Below are 20,187 nucleotides of genomic sequence, written 5' to 3'. Positions count from 1 at the left end.
TGACTGTTCCAGAAAGGAGAGAGGCTCCCAAAGCGATCCCACGCACAGGGCTAGCCAGATGGGTGGCATTTGCCTGTCTGCATCTGGCAAACACAGCTGTCCCTGTGCCAAGGGCAGTGGGCACATTTCAGCAGCCCACTTTAACTACTATTTATTTATTTCATAAAATCTATACGCCACTTGATTGGGGGGGGGGGGGACCAACAATCTCAAAGCGGTTTACAAAAAGGATAAAATTACACAATCACCACTAAGAAGAATTAATAACAATTTATTTGGAAAACCGTTAAAAGGATATGCAATGAAATTCAACCAAGGGGAAGCGAGGAAGTCACTTAACAATATTAATAAGTGTAATTTTCAATAAGGTTATGATTTATGTTTGTTTGTCTTATGTGTTTGTTTGTTTATAATGTTGTGAAAACCAATTTAAAAATTTGGGGGGGGGGAATTAATAACAATTTAAGACTTTCAAAAAGTTAAAATAACAATAGAGTAAAAAGAGATTAAAACTCGCATCCACTTTCTGAATCTGTGAGTAGGCTTGTCTAAGCAAGGATCCTTTTAGCAGGCGTCAAAAAGAGTACAGTGAAGGCACCCGCCTGATATCAATAGACAGGGAGTTCCAAAATGCCAGAGAACCTTTTGGCAGCCATGAACCCTGTGATGGCCTGGACTGAAGGGACCCCTCTTGCCTGGTCCTTCATGCTCCCACCACCTGATGTGGGATGTGACATCACTGTAGCAGTCAAATACACCATTTGCTGTTTGCCCAGAGTGCAGAGTGGACACACAGGGGGATGTTACTCCAGCCAGGAGGACTTCCTGTCACACCTGTCTGGAGCATCCTCCCCCTGCATGTGACCAGGTAGATGGGCATGACCCTGGGAGACCCCATAAAAGGGCTGGTCACGCAGCCATCTTCCCTTCTCCTTTCGCTGTTTCACCTTGTTCCACCTTGTTGTTCTTTTGCTGTCTGCTGGCTCTCAGCCAGCAGCACATGGGCTTAGTCCCCATATGGGATGAACCCACACTCTCTTCTGTAACTGCAAGCTAAAGCCTGCCTTCAGGATCACACTGTGAACTGAATGTAAGTAAACTTCTTATTACTTTTAAGAGAACACTGCTGTGTCTTTATTCTTTTTAAGAGGGAATCAAAGGGGAATTTACCAGGAATAAATCCAATCTGGACAAGCCAGACTGGATTGCTTAACTCAAGAGATTCTAACAAATCTACCAACTAGCTTCTTGCGATATACAGGGGAATGTGCTCTGCTACCAGCTCACTAGCGAGAGTGAGGAAAGATAATATTTAATCAAGATATCCTCTCCTACTATCCTCAACATTCCCACACCTGTCACCCTGATGGGATCTAGGCCAGGCAACTCTGTTAACAAGGCCCTCCATGATCCCAAAGCGGAACACTCTGCCCCTGACCTAGGCAGAAAAAGGGGTGGGGATGTGACTTTTCCAAGAGATGGGAGTGATGGGGTTCTGGCACACCTTGAAGCCCTTTCGAAAGGGTACTTGGCACATGCTCAGAAGCCTCTTTTGGGAAGCAGGTGTTTCCTTTTCAGAGGAGAGCTGCATCCTTTGATCTGGACACTTTGTGCAGGGGGGCTTATTGACTGCTTGAGGGGTGCTGCTGTGCCTGGCTGCTGAGCTGCGCTGCATCCTGCCCTCTGTCATTTCCGGGGGGGGGGGGTGGACTTTCTTATTTTGATCTTCCCTTTCCCATTGACTTCTCTTACTTCAGCCCCAAATGGCCCAAACAGTGCCAGGCCCACAGCCCTCCCCTACTGTTGCCTGCTCTGCTGCAGGAGCTTCTGCCCTCATGGAGCTTCTGCCAGCCATCCCAGGGGAGCTCCACCAGCCCAGCAGCTCATCCCCGCATAGGAACATCGGAAGCTGCCTTATCCATCTTGCTCAGTATTGTCTACATTGAGTGGCTCTCAGTGATTTCAGGTGAAAGTCTCTCCCAAGCCTACCTGGTGATACTGGGGATTGAACCTGGGACCTTCTGTATGCAAGGCAAATGCTCTACCACTGAACCTATGTGATTCCTTGGAGTGGTGGGTTGCAGCCTGATCCAAGAGCAGTTGCAACAGAATAAAAGATTAAGAAACGAGTCCCCCAAATGCATGGTTGGGTTAAAAGTGGATCCTGAATCTGAAAAGGCTGGATATACCTGCTCTATGGGATTGTACCCTGAGTTTGTGGTAATTGGGCCCCTTTAAAATCAAGTTTGCATAGGAAATGAATGGAGCCAGCCCAAGATTCATGGGCAGCAGTGATGAGAGTTTTCACCTTTGGGGGTCGAGACTATGCTCCCAAGAGAGCAAGCGAAAGGCCTGACGCAGGCAGCCACCTCCCTTTGTGTGCATTTATATTATTATATGCATCAAATAGAACATTCTTGCCCAGAAGATGCCCGGGGAGGGGCCAAGCGGCCGCCTGAGCTCCCTTTGTGCAGCCTCAGCCTGCGTGGGCTGAGCCACGGATTGGGGTCCCTCCATGCAGCGAGCACAAGGGCCACCCTGTGAGCAGAGCGGGCCTGGGAGGGTGCCAACAATCCTCGGAAGAATCAAGGCTTGTTTTGGAAGGTCAACCCCCTGGCCCTCATGTAGGTGGGCAGCAGTAGATAAGAAGGAAACATTATCTCTCACCACGCAGGTCTGCAAGGCCCATTTCGCAAGGCTGGCACAGGCCACAGAGCCCTCAAGCCCCCGGGGAACAAAGTCCCCAGTGTGGGCATTCAGCAAAGCCTTTTCTTCTGGGGGGAGGAGCGGAGGGGTCTCAGCATACACTCAGCAAAAGCACACACTGCTGACAAGTCCCCTACAAAGGGCACTTGAGCCTCTGGCAGAGCCCCTCATAAGCACACAATTGTCCGCCTGCTGGGACATTTATTTGCTCGGGCAGCAGAGACACCACTCCAAAAATGTGACTCCTGGAACCACAGTGTTTCCCACCCCCAAGCAGTGGGAGGCTAGAGCCACCTTAGAGGAGGGGGCCGGTCACTTGAGGACATGCACATGCCTCCCACCCACCCCCAACACATTCCTTGGGACTCCACCCAAGGAGTTGAGCGATTAGGAAAGACTTGGGGGCATAAACACAAGCAGGGCTCAATCTGGGCTTCTTCAATGCACTGAACCCCTGCCTGCCAGCCACCCACCCACCATGTGCAGCTGTGTAGACTCCTGTCTCTCTGTTCTGCTGTGGTGGGATAGCCAGCTGGAGCTGGTGACCAGCTGCTGCTGCTGCTGGTGGTGGTGGTCCTCTTTGAGCCAAGGCAACCTTCTGATTTCCCTGTATGGCCAGTAAAACCGTATTCTGTCTTTCACAGGCAGACAGACTCTTTAGATGAGGTGGTGGGCTGGGTGATGACTTCTTCTTCTTCTTCTTCTTCTGAAGTTGGTAGCTCAGTCACCACTGCTACCCCACCAGGCCTTTTACAATGGAAACCCCCAATCCCCCAGATAAATGATGATGCAGAGTTATTTCTGATGCAAGGGGCCTTATTCAGGAGGTGGGGGAGGATTGCTACCCTATGGGCATTGGTGCTACAAACTCCTTGGAAGTAGGGCATAGGTAGGCCTTTTGAGTTACAGTTTCCTGTCTATGGAATACTCTCCCCAGAGAGGTCCGTCTGGCACCTTCATTTACCTCCCTGTCCTAAATGAGATTCCATACCCTGGAAGGTTGAGGTCCACAGTTTAGGAGCACTCTTGGATGTTCAGGGGGCAGCTGTGGCTCCAAGTGGTTTTGCCCAATTTCCAAAATGCATCAATTCCACCTTTCCCTGGAAAAAGAGGTGGCCATTGTCATGCATGCTACCATCCTATCAAGATTAATGCCTGAAAAATGCTCTTTGTGGGGCTGCCTTTGAAACACGTCTGGAAATCAAGAGGCAGTTGCCAGAACTTCACCCAGGCTGTTTCCAGAGTTGTACAATCTGCAAAGACTGCCATTTCATTTCTGGGCCCGATTCAACGCCCTAACAGTTTGAGGCTGGGATTTGTGAAGGGCCATATTACAAGAACTTACTGATATAACATGAACCTGCTGATATCACACTGTGTTTGCCTTGCTCCAGGTCACGTTTCCATTAGAGGTGCACTCAGCTGGGATACAGGAGGCGAGAGTCGTCTTTGCAGTTGCAGTACCCAGGAAACCAAAGGAGCCCATTCATTTAAGACCCTTTGGGCAAACTGTAAAAACATGTTTATTTCACCAAGCCTTGAGTGTTTTCCTCCCTTCCACTGCATTTATTTTAGTTAGCTCCAATTTAACATTTTAAAAAATGTGTAACAAGTTCTGCATTTTATTTTTTACCGATACATTTTTAAAGACTGCAAGCCACCATAGGGCCCATTTGGACCAAAAGAAAGGGAAAGAAAATCCCTGGAGGCTGTGCCTGGAGATGGTGCTGTGCTTGCAGAAGGATGAATCCCTGGAAGTGGAGCTGCCAACAAATAGTGGTCAACATCAAAACAGCTCCCCACCTCCCTGCTTGACTCCCACACCTTTACACACCTCTGCCTCATTTTATCTTCTGTCCCGCTCCCCTGTGACCAGGCCAGGCCTGTCCTGTGCCACTGCAGATGAACTAGATCTCACAGTGGGGTCTCTGAGGAAGCTTCCTTGCTGTGCAGAGGAACCAATGCAGTTTGGAAGGAGGGGGGTGTAGGTTTCCTTCACTGACCATCTTCTCCTCTGCCTCCCTGCAACAGCATGGCATGGATCAGCCACCGCTCTGGGTCCAAACTGGTGAGAAGGTGCTCCTGCTATGCATGGAGGTTAAAACTCACTCAGGTAGTGGGGCAGGCAAGATTCCCTTTGGTCCTCCTTCTCACCTAATTACTACAACAACCCTGTAAGGTAGGTTAGGCTGAGAAGCACTGACTGGCTGCCAAGGTCATCCAAGTGAGTTTCACGACTCAGGTGGGGATTTGAACCCTGGTCTCCCAGATCCTAGTCTAACACTCTAAGCACTACACCACAGTGGCTCTCCAAAGAATATCCTGGTCTTGGTGGACTGGGAGTTTCTTTCAGTCAGAGGCTGGAGAAAGAGCCAGGCCTTGTGGGAGCTCCCCCAAAAGGGCATGGAGGGACTACTTAGACAGTAGGGAGATATTTGGGCAGCTGGGGTGGATGGGTATAGACATTGCATGTACCAGCAGGGCTCAGAGGGTGGGCTGCATGAGGCCAGGAGCATGGAGTGCGTGCTGGGTTTTATGAATGACTGAGAGGGAAGGAGCCTGGGTGCATCTCTCTGATTCTCTCTCTGGACTCAGGTTTGCACGCAGGGTGGGTGTTTGTTTGTTTGCTTGCCTGCCTGCCTTTGCACCTTGGCAAGGCTGCGTCTGTGTCTGTCAAGGGGGCTGGGAGTGGGAGAGCCACGCCTGGAGCTGGGAAGGAAGGAGGCTCCCTCCCTCCGTGTCTTGGCGATAAACTGCCCGCCGTTGCCAAAAATAAATGTTCACGTTCCAAAGGCGCGCTCAGATCGCACCAGCAGCAGCTCATTAGAGATGCATATCGCTTGGCGGAGGTCCCACACCTTCCAGCTCATTATAAATATGCAGTTGCTGCTGGCTCTACCCCAATCATCTCTGCAATCAGAGCTTTTAATTAGGTTAATTAAATTGTATCAAACCTCGCAGGGACACAGTTCCCTGATGCTGATGAGCAGCCAAAACAGACCTCGGCTCCAGCTCTGACTAAGAAGAAAGCCTGCCTGTCCCCCTGCCCCCAGCTCATGACAATGCATGAGGAAACTGCTCGCCCCTCCCAGAAGAGCTGCGGAGAGGGCTGACTGGGGGCTGGAGGGGGGCTCCTGGCAGGGTGTCCAGGGCAGCCCATCCATGGGGCTTTCAAGTGCAGGTGTGTGTGTGTGACTGGTTTGACTGCTTGGTCCTCTCCACCAGCAAAATTATTTCCCCAGAGGGGACCCCATGCCACTTCTTTGGGCTGCTCATTCATTCTGCCCTGAAACTCCACAGAAGCCCCCAGGCTGGATTTGGCTGACCCGTCCTCCTTCTCGCAGCACACAAGTTAAACTATGGAACTCGCTCCCACAGGAGGCAGTGATCGCCACCAACCTGAATGGCTTTAAAAGATTATAGACAAATTCATGGAGGAGGTTATCAATGACTACTAGCTGCAATGGCTATGCTCTGCCTCCACAGTTAGGAGAGGCAGAAATGCTTCTGAATACCAGCTGCTGGAAACCTCAAGAGGGGAGAAACTGCCCTTGTGCTCAGAGTCCTGTTTGCTGGTTTCCCTTTGGGGCATCTGGTTAAGAACCGTGAGAACAGGATGCTGGCCTAGATGGGCCACTGGCCTGATTCAGCAGGCTCTTATGTTCTCCTCCTGCTCCATGCCAGGGACTGGCTTTCAAAGCAGCTGGGGCTGGAAGGGGCTGCAGCAGTGGTTCAAGAGAAGCCTTGTCAATATGTTCCTGGCACACTGTGGCAGCTGTTATTAACTGCCCTGACCCGCCTGGGAAAGAAGCAGAGGCTACCTTGAACCACCTCCTTCTCTGAGGACTCCTCAAGCACAACAAGGCACCAAAGGCCCCTCGCCAAGGACCCAGCGTGGAGCTCCAACCATGCCAATGCTATGACTTCCTGGGACGGAGTGACAGCCCATGTTCAAGCCATGGGAGGCCTCATGTTGACAGCTGTGCCCAAGATGTAGGGCTAGCTGCTCCTAGCAGTGGCAATGGATACGAAAGTGCAATTGGGTTGCTCTTTGTCAGAAGCCACGCTGGAATATATCAAACTACATGCAAAAAGTCCCAAGTTCAAACCCTGACCTCTCCCCTTGCTTTCAGCAAGACACTGCCTGAAACCATGGAGATGCGCAGCCAGCCCCAGTGAAAGCAAGGCTGAGTGAGATGGGCTGGCATGGTGGTCTAGGACAGCTCCCTACGCTATGCAGGGTACAGGCAGGGAGGAAAGCTTCAGCCTGAATGAGCCCAGTGGGATTGCAGCCAAGGTGCTCAGTTGCCTCCTATCTGACAGAGAGAAGGCTGCTGTTGCTGCTCTGGAACAAACTCTTGATCAATCTGCAGGCTTGCAAAGAGATTTAAAAAGAAGCCTGCAGGGCTCTCTTCTCCACAAACACACCTATCCTCACACACCTCTGAGGGAGGCCAAGTTCAGAGAGCAGGGATAGGCAAACACTCTTGGCTTCCCCCGATCAGCCACCCAGAAGCCCAGGCAAGTGGCCCCCAAGCAGCCCGGGCTCAGGGCAGCAAGCGGACAGCTGGCTTTCTGCCCAGCTGTGGCACAAGCAAGTAGGTTATTTCCCAAGAGGGCTCCACCACCCTTTGCCACACACTGAGTCACCTGGAGCCCAGATGCACCATCACCCAGCAAGGAGACGGGGAGGAGGGAGGAAGGAGCTTCCAGCTCCCAGAAACCTGCCTGTTCAGTTCCTGTTACTATAATTATCCCCAGCTGCTTCTCTCCCCCACAGATCCCTCCAGGCAGGCGCTGGGGGCTCAGAGACCCCACCCCATGCTTCCCACTCCAGACTTCACCAGGGTTGAGAAATACAGGAAAGTCCTGCAGCAAAAGAGCTGTATGGGTGCCTCAGCAGTCAGTGGGGCTGAGCATTGTCCCAGGGACACTGGAAGAGAAGAGAGATCTGTACAGCGGCCCTGGTTGCCAAACTAGGCACTTTTCTGGGATTCTGTCTGCAGCGGGAAGGGCCAGGAGGACCTTATGGAAGCCTTTTCCACATTTCAAGCATGAATGATGCCAGAGCTGACCAAGATGACCCCAAATCCAAAGAAACTGGGTTGGGGGGGCTGAGCACCTCTTTTGACGAGGTAAGGAGAACCTGGCCACAAGCCTCCAGCAACCCCTTGGCTCAGGAAGGTCCATGCTGACCTGCTAGAGACAGAGGCATGAGAATCACCTTCCTACAAATGGCTCTTGCAATGCCTACTCAGGGAGGAGGACGTTACCAAATGCTACTGCTCACACTGGCTGCATCATCTCCAGGCTCAGAGATGGGAGCATGTTTCTGAATGCCAATTATTGGGGGGATCAGAAAAGGCAGGGAAGTGCTCTTGCACTCAGCTCCTGCTTGTGGGCTCATTTGGGCCTTGTAAAATAAGAGTGCAAGACTAGACGGGCAGCCTTTGGTTAGATCCAGCCACCAGGCTCTTCTCATGCTCCTCCGCAGCCTTTCACCCTCACAAAACCCTGTAGGGATTGGATGAGGTTGCAGGAAACAATACTGCCCCAGGTGTGAGATGAGCAGGGTGACTCTCTGCAAGATTGAGGGCCGAAAGAGGAAAGGAGGGGCCGACCTTAGCAAAGATTTTGCATGCCTTGTCTAGGAAGCAAACCTCCCTGCACCTAATCCTGGGTTGCTGAGCTACAGCGTTCTTGCTGTAGGTGGGATTGAACACCTGCCACAAGTGGGCAGGCACACTTCCAGGACAGAGTCTGCTGGGATGTCTGCCCCAAAATGCATTTCAGATCCTTCCTTTCCACTTCTGCTTATATGTGGAAGAATGCAGGAGATTCTGATGGTGTGCATCATACCAAGTAAACAGGGCTCTGCGGGATCATCAGCCTGGATCACCAAAGCCTACTGCCTAACATACAACCATCAGGAGCCCAGAGGAAACCAGCAGTGGCCCATCTTGAAAAAATACAGGATGCCCCTCACTCTCTTGCCTCCTCATATGGTTGGAGAACATGGGGGGGGGGGACAACCAGAGGGGCACTCATCGAGGTGAGAGCCTGCAGCCTGTGGTGAGGGTGTCCCAACTGGGCTTCCCTCTCCTGGCTGCAGAAACCCATTTGCAAAGGTCCACCTCAAGAATGCAATTCAGCCACACACATTAAGAACAAAAGTAAACAGAAACCCCAATTGATCTTGCTGGAGATAAAGACCTGAGCCACACCACAGGGGTCTGCATGCTGAAAGCAGCATCAGCATCAACTTCATCAAACAACATTGGCTCAGTTCTTTGGTATATCAGACGGGGGTCAAGGCAAGCAACCTCTGGCTGAGTGGTTAGGAGCACTCCAGCAGCTCCCTTTCTGCTCTGGCTGGGTTTCCCCCAACCAGCACAGTCCTCTGCAGCCACAGAGCAGCACTGCCACCTGCTGGGCATTCCACACTAAGCCTCCACTGCTAGGCAAATCCAAGAAGCTCAGATGGGCAATGCCAGCTGGCTGCTCCTCTGGAAGGCTCTCCCTGCTGCCCTATCAGAGTGGCACAATATATTGTACCTGCGGAGAGCAGAAGGTGGGCAGAATTTTACCCTCTCCACATCCCAGGCGGGGCTCAGCCAAACCCCTTCAGAATCCTTCAGAAGCAAAGCAGCCTACGGCAGGCTAGTCAATCAGCACAGCTCACCGAGTGGGGGAATCTGGGGCTGCCATGACTCCCAGCCAATCCTTCCCCATAGCTCTCTGCCTACACAAGAGGAAACCAAAGTAAGCCCCATCCCAGACAGGGAAAGTCAATATTCTTGTAATCTCAACTGCCAAATAACTTAATACATGGAGTGAAGAAAAGAAGTACCTTCTTTATGCAAGTCTCACTGCTCATTTTGGTTTGAATTTATTATTATTCACCCACTTGCATTACATACCCAGGTGTTCCAGTGCAGAAGTTCAAAATCTGGAGAGGAAGAGACATTTTCTTGCCAGTTCTGATTAGTTGACAAGGCCACCTTAGGGCCCCATCTCTGCATGTTCAATGAGCCCCTTCACACAAGCAATAGAAATCAGAATTGCACCCACTGGATTTGTTTGAAAAGAAGGTATACAAGACAACATTTATTCTGAAAACGAGAAAATAAATTTGTGCAATGAGACGGCTCCACCAAGAAAGGCCACTTGCCGGGGTGGGGGAACCTCCTCTAAGTTATCGTGGAATAAGATGTCCTTCATCATACCCAGCACAGCACACGGCAGTCAGCGCTTCCGCCTGAACTGGAATTTGTAAATAGCTGGCTGGTTGACGGTCTCTTTCTTCAGCTTCACTTTGTGGGCTTTGTCCTGAAATTGGGGAAGAAGAAAGTGGGGCTTCTTAAAGCAACATACCCTTCTCATAAGGCTCAAGAGAGAAAAGCGAGGCATAGGGTTGGGGGCTGGGAAGCAGCAAGGAGTCAAGCAACCCATCTTAGATGTCTCTCAAACTGGTTGTTGAACTGCCCACATAACCCTTGGGAAGCAGGAAGGGCTGACTGATCCTCTCTGAAGACACACATTGACCCCCCCCCCCATGTTCCCTGGAAAAGAAGCAGGAGAAGCCACTGTAAGGCATTAGCAAGATACTGCCACCTCAGCCAAGAGCAAAGGGAAGCAATGGTAGGTGGAAGGCAGAGACACAGTCTGCTCCCTCACCAAAAGGTCCTTCCGGGTCTGGAGCTTCTGAGCGATGACAAACATCTTCCGCTCCCTCTCAATGCGCTGCTTCAGGAGGCTGTACTGACTCTTCCTCTGGCGGGCTAATTTCTTAAGACAAAGAGAGAGAGAGAGAGAGAGAGAGAGAGAGAGAGAGAGAGAGAGAGAGAGAGAGAGAGAGAGAGATTTATTGCTTTTGGCAATGGACAGAAACAAGTCCTCCCTGAAACGCCACGTGTCTCCAACCGATCTTAAGGAGAAGACACCATGCCCAAGGCTGCCTCCAATTCTTTCTCGGTGGGTTAAGTGAAAGTTCCCAGCATGCCCCACTTTCAACCCTGCAGGCAAACCTTCCCTATTCCAATAATCTCCAGATGTTGTTGGACCACAATTCCCATCATCATCCTTGACAAGAAGTCATGCTGGCTGCTGTGAGTTGTAACTGAGGAAGGGCACCTTCACCAGAGCCCATCTCATAGCTAAACATTAAACATGTGAAGAAGCAGGATAATAAGTAGCCTCCTGCAGCCAGATTATTATTATTATTATTAAGAGAAGCCACAGACACCCTGCAGTCAAACTTCTCCCCTGGACTCTCAAAGGGACTTTCCCAAAGGAGCATCTTCCTTTCAACCCAACCCTTCCTAACGATTCACAGCAACAGGCCATGGAAGGACATAAAACATATACCGGGCCAGTGGGATGGGGTGGGTTGACAAAAGCAGGCAGGCTGCTCTGGGAACACTGGAGGTCTCACATTTCACCAGAGCAGGTACAGAGGGAGCTTGGGCCTCTCCTGTGGGCCTGGCTCAATGCCATTTCCAGGGAGCATGTTGCCGATCCCCACGGCACCCAGGCCTCAGGCTGCCAGACCCAGCTTTCCCGAGCAAGGCCATCTCACGGCAGGTGTGAGCTAATTAGCACCATTGAGGACGACGGATCCAGACTTGTCGCACCTTCAGAAGGTGACTCAGTTCTCCTGTAAGAGGAGAGAGCCCACCAGTCTGAACTAGCACAGTGACTTCAGCAATATGCCAACAGGAGGGTGGGGACCTTATCTCCCATCTCCCGCCACAGCTGTCTCTGCCTCAGCAGTTCTGGATGGCCTCTGCATTCCTCTCAGGCTGCCGGGTATTGCCCAATGTTTCTGCTCCTCTAGGCTTCCTCCTCCTCCGTATCCCAGGCAGGAGTCATGTGACCTTCTGCAGAGCTTCCTGATAGGCTGGAGCCACTCAAACTGAAAGGGGAGGAAGAAAGGGGGAATCCCCTTCCCCCACTCTCAAACACACTGAGCAGACGTCTGGCTCCCTCTGGCCCATTTCCCAAATCATGCAATCCTGAGGGCTATAAATAAAATCAGCAGCCGCCAACCCCGGGCTGAGAAATACTTTCCTTCTTATCCGCCTACCTAGATTAACACGTCACCCCTGTATCTGCAGGGAGCTGAGAGAACTCCAGCACCTCTCCGCTAGTCCTCGTGGCACTTGGGGCGATATTTAGCAAAGTACCCAGAGTAAACCCCTTGAAATTAATAGCTGAGATCCATTCATTTAAGTGGGTCCACACGAGCAGAACTCAGCTGGCTACAAGCCGAAGTATGCAACCATGGCTCAGGACGAGAACGTGGGTCCTCCCACTTCGACACTCTCAGTTTAGCTCCCAAGCAGAAGCCTCTGGGGAGCTGATAAGCAGCAGCTGCACAGACCTTCAACTGGGCCTGGGTGGTGGCCCCCCGAACAGCTTCCTTCCGCAGAGTTTCAAGGGTCGGCCGGTTGTACACTCTGCCCACCAGCTCCGGTGCAGTGTTCAGATGGGTGGCAATGTCAAATCGTTGCACTGGAAAAAAGAGGAGACCCTGGGGTTGGCAAAGTCAGCCAAGAAACACCACTCATCCGACACTCAAGAGCCCTAAGGAAGGGTCATGCAGAACAGGAAGCAGCCTGGGGACTTCTGAATACCAGGTGCTGGAGGGCACAGGAGGAGGGAGGCCTCTTGTGCTCAAATCCTGCACTCGCAGGTTTCCCCTAATGGGCATATTGTTGGCCATTGTGAGAGCAAAATGCTGGACTAGATGGGCCCCCTTTGGCATGATCCAGCAGGCTCTTATGCCTCTGGCAGCTCCCTCCCTTTCCCTCTTCCAACTTCCATCCCACAACATTCTTCAGCACAAGCGCATTAGAGTCAAAGGAGAAAGATGAGAAGGAAGGTTCCTCTGAAGGAAAAGTAAACAAGAAAGAGGAAGGTGGGGGGAGAGCAGCCAAGTGCCCCCCACATCCGCCATACATGCCCCCCTTACCTTCCTTCTTTGTGTCAAAAAAGAATGTGTGTTTGTTCGGCTGCTTGCCCTCAGCTTCCAGCAGGTGGAGCTCCGACTTCAGCCTTTCAATTTTCTGAGGGAGAAAAGTGACTCAAGTCTTCATCTTTGAGAGCACAGGCCTTGCACGCAGACTGTGAAAAGCACATTCCCCAACACCTCTGCCTGACAAGCAGAGGCCTTCCTCTGCCTGGGATGAGTTACCACCAGCCAGAGTAAGCAACAGAGAACCAGTGGGACCAATAGGCTGGCCTGATAGAAAGGAGGGTCCCCTGAGGCCATCTGTCTACGGCAGCCTCCCAGCACAAGGCATGACCATCCAGCTGCCAGGCAGCTCTCCATGATCATTCATCCACAAAAACCAGACCAGGGTGCCTCACACAAAACAGAAGCACCTTGGAAAGCTTGACACATGGCTCTTGCAAGCAAGCCAAGCGACATATAGGACAGCCAAACACAAACACTACTCCTTCCCAACTCCACACGTAGTAGACCAGGGAGCAGCATTTACAGGGGTGACTGTTAACCCTTCAATAAGTGCCAGGGAGTAAATTCCATTTAAATCCAGTGGGAATCCCAGAGGGTGAAGGGAATGTGTTCTAACCTTGACTTCAGCTACCCGCTTCATCTCAATGTATTTCAGGTCCTGTGTCTTCATCAGCTTCCGCTGCTCCAGCGTGGTTTCTTCTTCCTGCTTTTTAATTATGTGAACTCCATCCTGCCAGTAAGAAAACATACATACTTTCTGGTCAGACACAGTCAGTGGTGCCATAAGATCTTAGATTGGGCTGGGGCAACAGAAACATAAAATGACAACAGTCTCTGCAACAGATCTGACTGGTTAGACACTGTAGAACAAGCCAGTAACCCCCCTTTTCCCTTTGGCAAACAAACAAGCAAACAGAACAGGAAAATTAAACAGGTATACTCCAAAGACAAAAATAGCAAGGATGGGGTTTCTTGTGCTCCACAAGATGTAGGAAAGATGAAGCGGACAAATATACAGATGCAAACAAGGGCATTTATCCCTACCACCACCCAGTCAGTCAAGCCATGAAGGTCAACAGTAGAATCTACACTGCAACTGTCTCTCCCCCAATGCAGCCCCACATAAGAAGAGCCTGTCCATCTGGATGAGTCCAAAGACTTATCTAATTCTCTTCTTACAGTGGCCAACTAAATGCCCAACAGCAAGCCAATAAGGAGGACTTGAATGCAACAGCACTCTCCCCACTTTTAGTCTGCAGTAACTGGTATTCAGAATCAGACTGTTTCTGACAGTGGAGGTAAAATAGAGCATAATCCTCTATGCATTTGTCTAATCTCTTTTAAAGCTATTCAGAACAGACACACACACACTTCAAAAATAGTCCCATCCTATTCTCTACTCAGGCTAATAAGACTATTTGATCCGCTCTCTGCTTCTTGGAGAAAAAAGCAGGAAACCATGCCCCCCCCCTTATGCAGGGCTGTTTCCCAAGGCAGACTCTCACCTGGAGCTGCACACGGGTCATTTTGTAATAGAATTCATCCGGGTTCTTCTCCTCGGCCTTCCTGCGAAGCGCCTGGAGCGCATTCCGCTTCTTATGGTAGTCACTGAAAGGCAACAAAACATCCACATTAGCACAGCCTTTTCACACAAAGAGTTTCCTCCACAGAGAGGCTACGAGTGAGCTAGAAAAGGGGGACAGGGAAGAGTTGCTCCTTCCTTTACGCTTCTGAATATCAGCTGCCAGGCATCACAAATAAGGAAAGTGCAGTTGCACTCACTTCCTGCTTGGACTCTTCCCACAGGGATTTGTTTTTCCACTATGAGACTAGGATGCTGGACTAAAGAGGCCTTTGGTTTGGTCCAGTGGCAGGGCTTTTCTATTTCATCAGGAATTAATGCAAGCCTCTGCCATGAACACACAAAGTACTACAGATGATTAGGGGAATGTTTTACCCTCCAAATGTTCCAGATTAGTTTACTGTAACACACTCCACATGGTGCTGCTCATGAAGACAACTCAAACCTCAATTCGTTCAAGATGCAGCAGTCACACTGAAGCCTGGAGCTCCATTTAGATGGCACACAACCCATATTTTAAAACAACTACATTGGTTGCCAATTCATTCTTGGGCCCAATTCTAGCTGCTCACAAGAATTGGGCCCAATAAAATTTATTGAATTGATCAATAATAATCAATAAAAATACTTAACTGAGGTTCTGCTCCCCCAACAAAAGCCTAACTCCCAACAAAAAAACCTGCCTACACCCATGGCAGAGACCCCATTTCCTTGCCTGCTGCAAGAAAAGCCTTCCTGTTCATCAACTGTTGAGCAGGGAAGTGCAATAGCAGAGAGCTCCTGCACACCATTTTGGGGTCAGCACATTTAAGGGTCAGACAAACTTGACACAGCCACATTAGTGTGGTGCAGTGGCTAGAGTGCTGGACTAGGGACCTCGGAGACCAGGGGTTGAATCCCCACTTGGCCATGACACTCACTGGGTGACCTTGGGCCAGTCACCGCCTCTAAGCCTAATCTACCTCACAGGATTGTTGTGTAGATAAAATGAGGAGGGGTGGGTATTAAATGAAGAGTGAGAAGAACCATGTACACCACTTGGAGCTCCTTGGAGGAAAAGGTGAGATATAACTACATTAATGATGATGATGATAATCACATTGCTGCAGTGCAAGATACTGGCAGGTCCTAGTGAGCAGCTGCAGGAGGCATATTGTGAGAGTGAGGGACATTACTCACTTGGCACGGAGCTTGTAGTCCTTCTTCTTTTCAAGGATTCCAAGATTCTTTCGGGAAGCTGGCTGGGGGATGGGGAGCAGGGAGAGAGAAAAACAACACACATGGGGACAAGTGCTCAATAAACATATATGTGCAAGGTGCCTTATTTAAAACAAACAAACAAACAAACAGACAGACAGACAGACAGACAGACTACTGAAGTTTAAGCTTGTTTTATAGCACATTTATTAATACCAGGGGAAAGGCCTGTTAGCTCAGCAGCAGGGTGCCTGGTTTCCATGCAGCAGGCCCCAGGTCCAATCCTTGCTAGCATCTCCAGTTAGGCCTGGGAAAGGACCCTGGAGACTGGCCACTACTGCCAGTCAGTGCAGACCATACTGAGCGAACTGGGCCCGGTTGTCTGACACCCAGCTACCTCGGAAGGTGCCGAACTCTCCTCCACTGGAGGTTTTTAAACAGAGGACGGAAGGCCATCTCTCAGCGAGGATTTTGCTGTGATCCCTGCATTGCAGGGGGTTGGAGTAAATGAACCCTTGGGGTGGGGTCCCTTCCAACCGGGCATTTCTACTGAACAACTGGACCGTCCGCAACGACCCAGAGGGCAAAGGGGCCTTTCCGTAGGGGAAGAGGGAGGAAACCTTCGGGTACTTTCCTAATGCAGCTCCTCTTACAACAGGGAGGCGTCGGAAGCGACACCCCCCCAAAGGCGGAGAGAGGAGCTCCAGAGACGCCTCGGCTCTAGAGGGGCAGCCCTGGCCACGACCTCTAACCTCTTCCCCACCCAGCCAGGGCGCAGGGCAGCGGCCTCTAAGCCAGGCGAGGCCCCTGCGGGGGTCACTGGCCCCTCTGCTGCAGGCAGAGCCCAAACCTGGAAGCGACACCAGAGGCGGGCGGGGAGGGGAGGGAGGGAGAAGCCGCCACCGGAGACCGTCCGCCCGTCCCGCTCCCCGCGGCGCCTCTGCCTAGTCCACCCACCTGGCTCCGCTCGCGGTGCTCCCGCTGGCGGGACTTGCCCGCCTTCTTGAACGCCGCCGACATGCTTTCGAGAGCCAGGCACTTCCGCGCCGTCGACTTCCGGTCTCCATCTGGCCCACTTCCGCTCGGCGGAGAGCCGAAGAACTAGGAACGTGCAGAGGAGAGCGCGTGCACGGATAGAAGGAGAAGCGACGCCTCCCGTTGGGATGGAACGAGGGAGAAGCGTCAGCCGCGGGGCGAGCTCAGGAGGCTTCGCCAGAATTCCTTACTCGAGCTCGCCCTGATCCCCGGCGAGGAAATACAGCTGCCTCCTCCCATTCACCCCATACCCTGGATTAGGAATCTCCAACCTTACAAGACCCAGGACCCACTTTTTAATAGAATCATTGAGGCATAGCTGTCAACTTTTCCCTTTTCTTGCGAGGAATAAGGGAAATTCCCTTTAAAAAGGGAAACGTTGACAGCTATGCCTGTAGGGGTCATATAGGGTCCCTAAATACGTAGGTCATCTGGTCCAACCCCCTACAATGCAAACCCAAGCAGGCATTTGGGGACCCATTTTTTACTCTTTTATCATATATTTGCATGATGGAGTGCTCTTCTCGCAAACCACCTTGGATCAGAACCCATTAGTGAGTCCTGACTCCCGACCCATCCAGTGCCCTCCTGGGGGATCCTGTGAGGTTTAAATGTGGCACAAGTCCTGCTGCCACTGAGTTCAGATGTGAGGGAGGAGGGTGTAAGATGAGCCCCCACCCCCAGTTCCTCATTCTCTTCTCATTTGTGGTGCAACAAAGCATATTTGAAGGGTGTTGCTCCCCTGCCCTAGTTTCTTATTCTTTATTTTATATTTCGGCTATAAAGGAAATTTTTATAATAATTACATTCTGTTGTGTTGTATTCGCATTACTGAAATACCCTCAAATGCAAGATTTTAACCTAAATGTTCCGAATGTAGATGCAGGGGCTCAGGAGAGAAGCGCTCTAGGAGACAGGCACACAGTAGCAAGCAGTGGTCAGTGCCTGGAGCGCTAGCAGAGACCTGAGGGCACAGGAGAGGTTTGTAAGGGGCAGAGGGAGGAGAGGGGATGGGTGTCCCCTGAGTACTTGTACCTCAGCCTGGGAGGACCATAGTGCCTTCCCTGGAGGTTTTTAAGCAGAGATTGGATGGTTGGATGGCCATCTGCCAGGGATTATCTGCCAGGTTGGATGGCCATCTGGCAGGGATTATTGAGCAGTGCTTCCTGCATTGTAGGGGGTTGGACTAGATGACCCTGGAGTCCCTTCCAGCTCTACCATTATATTCTATTGCTAAGGCCATGCTTACTCTTTTCCCTGCTCTCTACATCCAGGTTGTGATTCCCAGAGTGATTCTAGGCCTTTGCAAATAGAAAGCTTAACTCCATGTTTGTGCTGAATACTTCCCTTGGATGTGGGGTTAGGGTAGGGTTAGGCTGCTCCCTGCCGTAAGGGAGGAAGCGTCTTACAGCAGTGCAGTGTAGAAAAGTGGTGCAGGGGAGAAAAAGAAGACCTTTAGCAGCAGTTGCACTTTGTAGAAAGCCAGTGTAGTACAGTAGCTAGTGTGTCAGGCCACTACTTGGCCATGAAGCTCACCTTGGGCCGGTCACTGCCTCTCAGTGATGCAGTCCAGAATTCTGCCACCTTCACTTTGCTTTTGAGGTGTAGATCAGCTCTCCGTTTCTGGGTGGCAGTGGCGAGAAAGATGGCAGTGGAGAGGCAGCCCCACAATGGAGCAGAACGTCCCCTCAGCCGAGGAAGAACTCACTGCAGCTGGGGACCCCCCTCCTCACCCATCTATCCCTTCTCCCGTTGACCTGAAACAGCTGCTTCTGGCACTGGCTGGATGAGGAAGCTGCCTAGAAGAGGACCAGGGATGTAGGGACAGGGAATAGAGTCCACTGTTTAGGAAATGCCCTCCACCGCTGCCACCCCGACTTGTGCTGGGACAGCAGAGAGGCCTGTACTGCTGCTGTGGGACATGTGTGTGACGGGGAGGCTGTGTCTATGGGAAAGGCAAGGCTAGCTGCTAGTTTACCATGGGCAGCCATTACAGCAGTGGGAGAGCTGGGAAGCAGAGCTCACTCCATTATCAGTTATGCTGGGACAGGCCAGTCCCATCAGGTCTCTTTTCCCTTCCATGTCATCCTGGGGACAGCCATTGCATCAGTGGCAGAGATGGGAAGCAGAAGGCTCATTTTATCAGCTTTGCTAGAGGGCTAGCTCCATCAGGCACCTCCTGCCCCTGAACTGAGCCAGCTGGCCAATATAGAAACTGTTCAGAAATTGGTGCCTGAATTTGGAATTTGGTTTTCCTCTTCCCTGCCTGTCTCTTTTCCCTTGTGTGTCATGTTTTGAGTTTTCTTTAGATTGTCAGCCTGTGGGTAGGGACTGTCTTGTCTTGATTGTACCTAGGCTGCCCTGAGCCCTTCTTTCCAAATGCTCTAAATAAAATTAATAATAACATGGGCCTGGGGATCTTTGCTCTTGGAACTAGTGAACCAAACCACTGTGGTCTCCGCAACAGCCCCACAGTTGCCACTTAGGCTCCACCTTCCCTGGCTCTTCCTTTGTGCAGACTTGCTGTTGCTGACCTCCTGCGTGCCCATATCCCAAGCGCTTGCCTGTAGCTCCTTGAGCAAGGTGATGGGAGGCCGGCTCTGTTCTAGAGAGCCTTCCCCTGGAGGCTCTGAGCTGAGGCCGTGTTGTGGTTGGGAGGAGATGGCTGAGTCCACCAGGTGGCATGTCAGGGGTTAGAGAATTCAACTCACAGCCTTGGGTCAGGTTGACCCATGAGCTCATCAGTGCCTAGGCCACATACCTTAGGCCAGCACCCACCTTCAGGTTGGGCAGGCTAACCGAGCCCCTTTTGGGAAGAAGCAAAGCCCTTGTTCCTCTTGCTGGGGGTTCCCAGCAGACAGGCAGAATGTGATGCGTGTCTCTATAACTCAGCACACCTTGATTTGCACATCTCTCTACAATCTTGCCATGCTTCCTGTCTCAGCAGAGCCACCTGTGGGGCACAAACCTTAAGCTGTCCATGTTTCCCCTTCCCAACATCAATAGCCTCCTCACAGTGGGAGGCAATTGAGGAGGCACCATGGCTGGCACCCCTGGGTGGAGGCAGTTGCTATTTGCACTCGAGTCCTGCTTGTGGACTTCCAATAGAGGAACATGGTTAGCCATGGTGAGAATGCTGGACCAGATGGGCCCCCTCTGGCCTGATCCAGGAAGCTCTTTTCCCAACACTACAGAATTTATAAGTCCCAGGGCCCAGTTGAGCTCCTTGGAAGTATGACAGTTTTCCCCTCATGGAGAAGGCAGTGGGGTGGGTTTTGCAAGCAGCCCTTGGGGAGAGTCCTAGCCCACCTCCCTCTGAAACTAGATACTGTCCCAGGGAAGACCAGGCTGCTGCTGGTGGGGACTGAGGACCTCAAGCCATAGTCCTGCCCAGGGTGCAAGTGGCTGAACCAGAGGCAGGAGCATAGGAAAACTGCTCTTCCTGTTGTGACATGGGAGAGTGCCAGTGGAAACTGATTTGAGTCTCTGCCCTGGACAGCACTAAAGGGGCATTTTTGGAAAGGAAAGGCATGCAGACTTAGATAAACAGGGCCAGGTGCCGAGGGAGGGAGGGAGCAGGCAATTGCATAGCTGATAAAGGCACATGGGTATGTGTAAGATTCTCCCCCTTTCACTGTTCAAAAGCATTTTCTCACTCCAAGACTGTGAAGCTGGCAAAAGGAAGGGG

The 20,187-nt window shown here is 51.4% G+C and overlaps 1 protein-coding gene and 1 long non-coding RNA gene across 2 annotated transcripts; one reads left to right on the top strand and one right to left on the bottom strand.

Annotated features, from left to right (window-relative positions):
* The first annotated feature begins 269 nt into the window (after positions 1-269).
* Positions 270-10,036, top strand: LOC308591742. The gene is made up of 2 exons (XR_014010235.1): positions 270-1,090; positions 4,101-10,036. It is a non-coding gene; the product is annotated as an uncharacterized lncRNA (long non-coding RNA).
* Positions 9,782-16,537, bottom strand: UTP11 (UTP11 small subunit processome component). The gene is made up of 8 exons (XM_081202643.1): positions 16,422-16,537; positions 15,447-15,508; positions 14,191-14,293; positions 13,302-13,415; positions 12,680-12,773; positions 12,089-12,219; positions 10,384-10,494; positions 9,782-10,035 (listed from the first exon to the last, which is right to left on the bottom strand). The coding sequence occupies exons 1-8, from the start codon at positions 16,482-16,484 to the stop codon at positions 9,952-9,954; spliced, it is 762 nt and encodes a 253-aa protein (XP_081058769.1). The 5' UTR covers positions 16,485-16,537; the 3' UTR covers positions 9,782-9,951.
* Positions 16,538-20,187: the final 3,650 nt, after the last annotated feature.

This window comes from Podarcis bocagei, assembly GCF_964188305.1.
Source record: "Podarcis bocagei genome assembly, chromosome: 7".
NCBI lineage: Eukaryota > Metazoa > Chordata > Lepidosauria > Squamata > Lacertidae > Podarcis > Podarcis bocagei.
The sequence above is the reverse complement of the archived record's forward strand: the minus strand, read 5'-3'. Positions and strand labels throughout refer to the sequence as shown.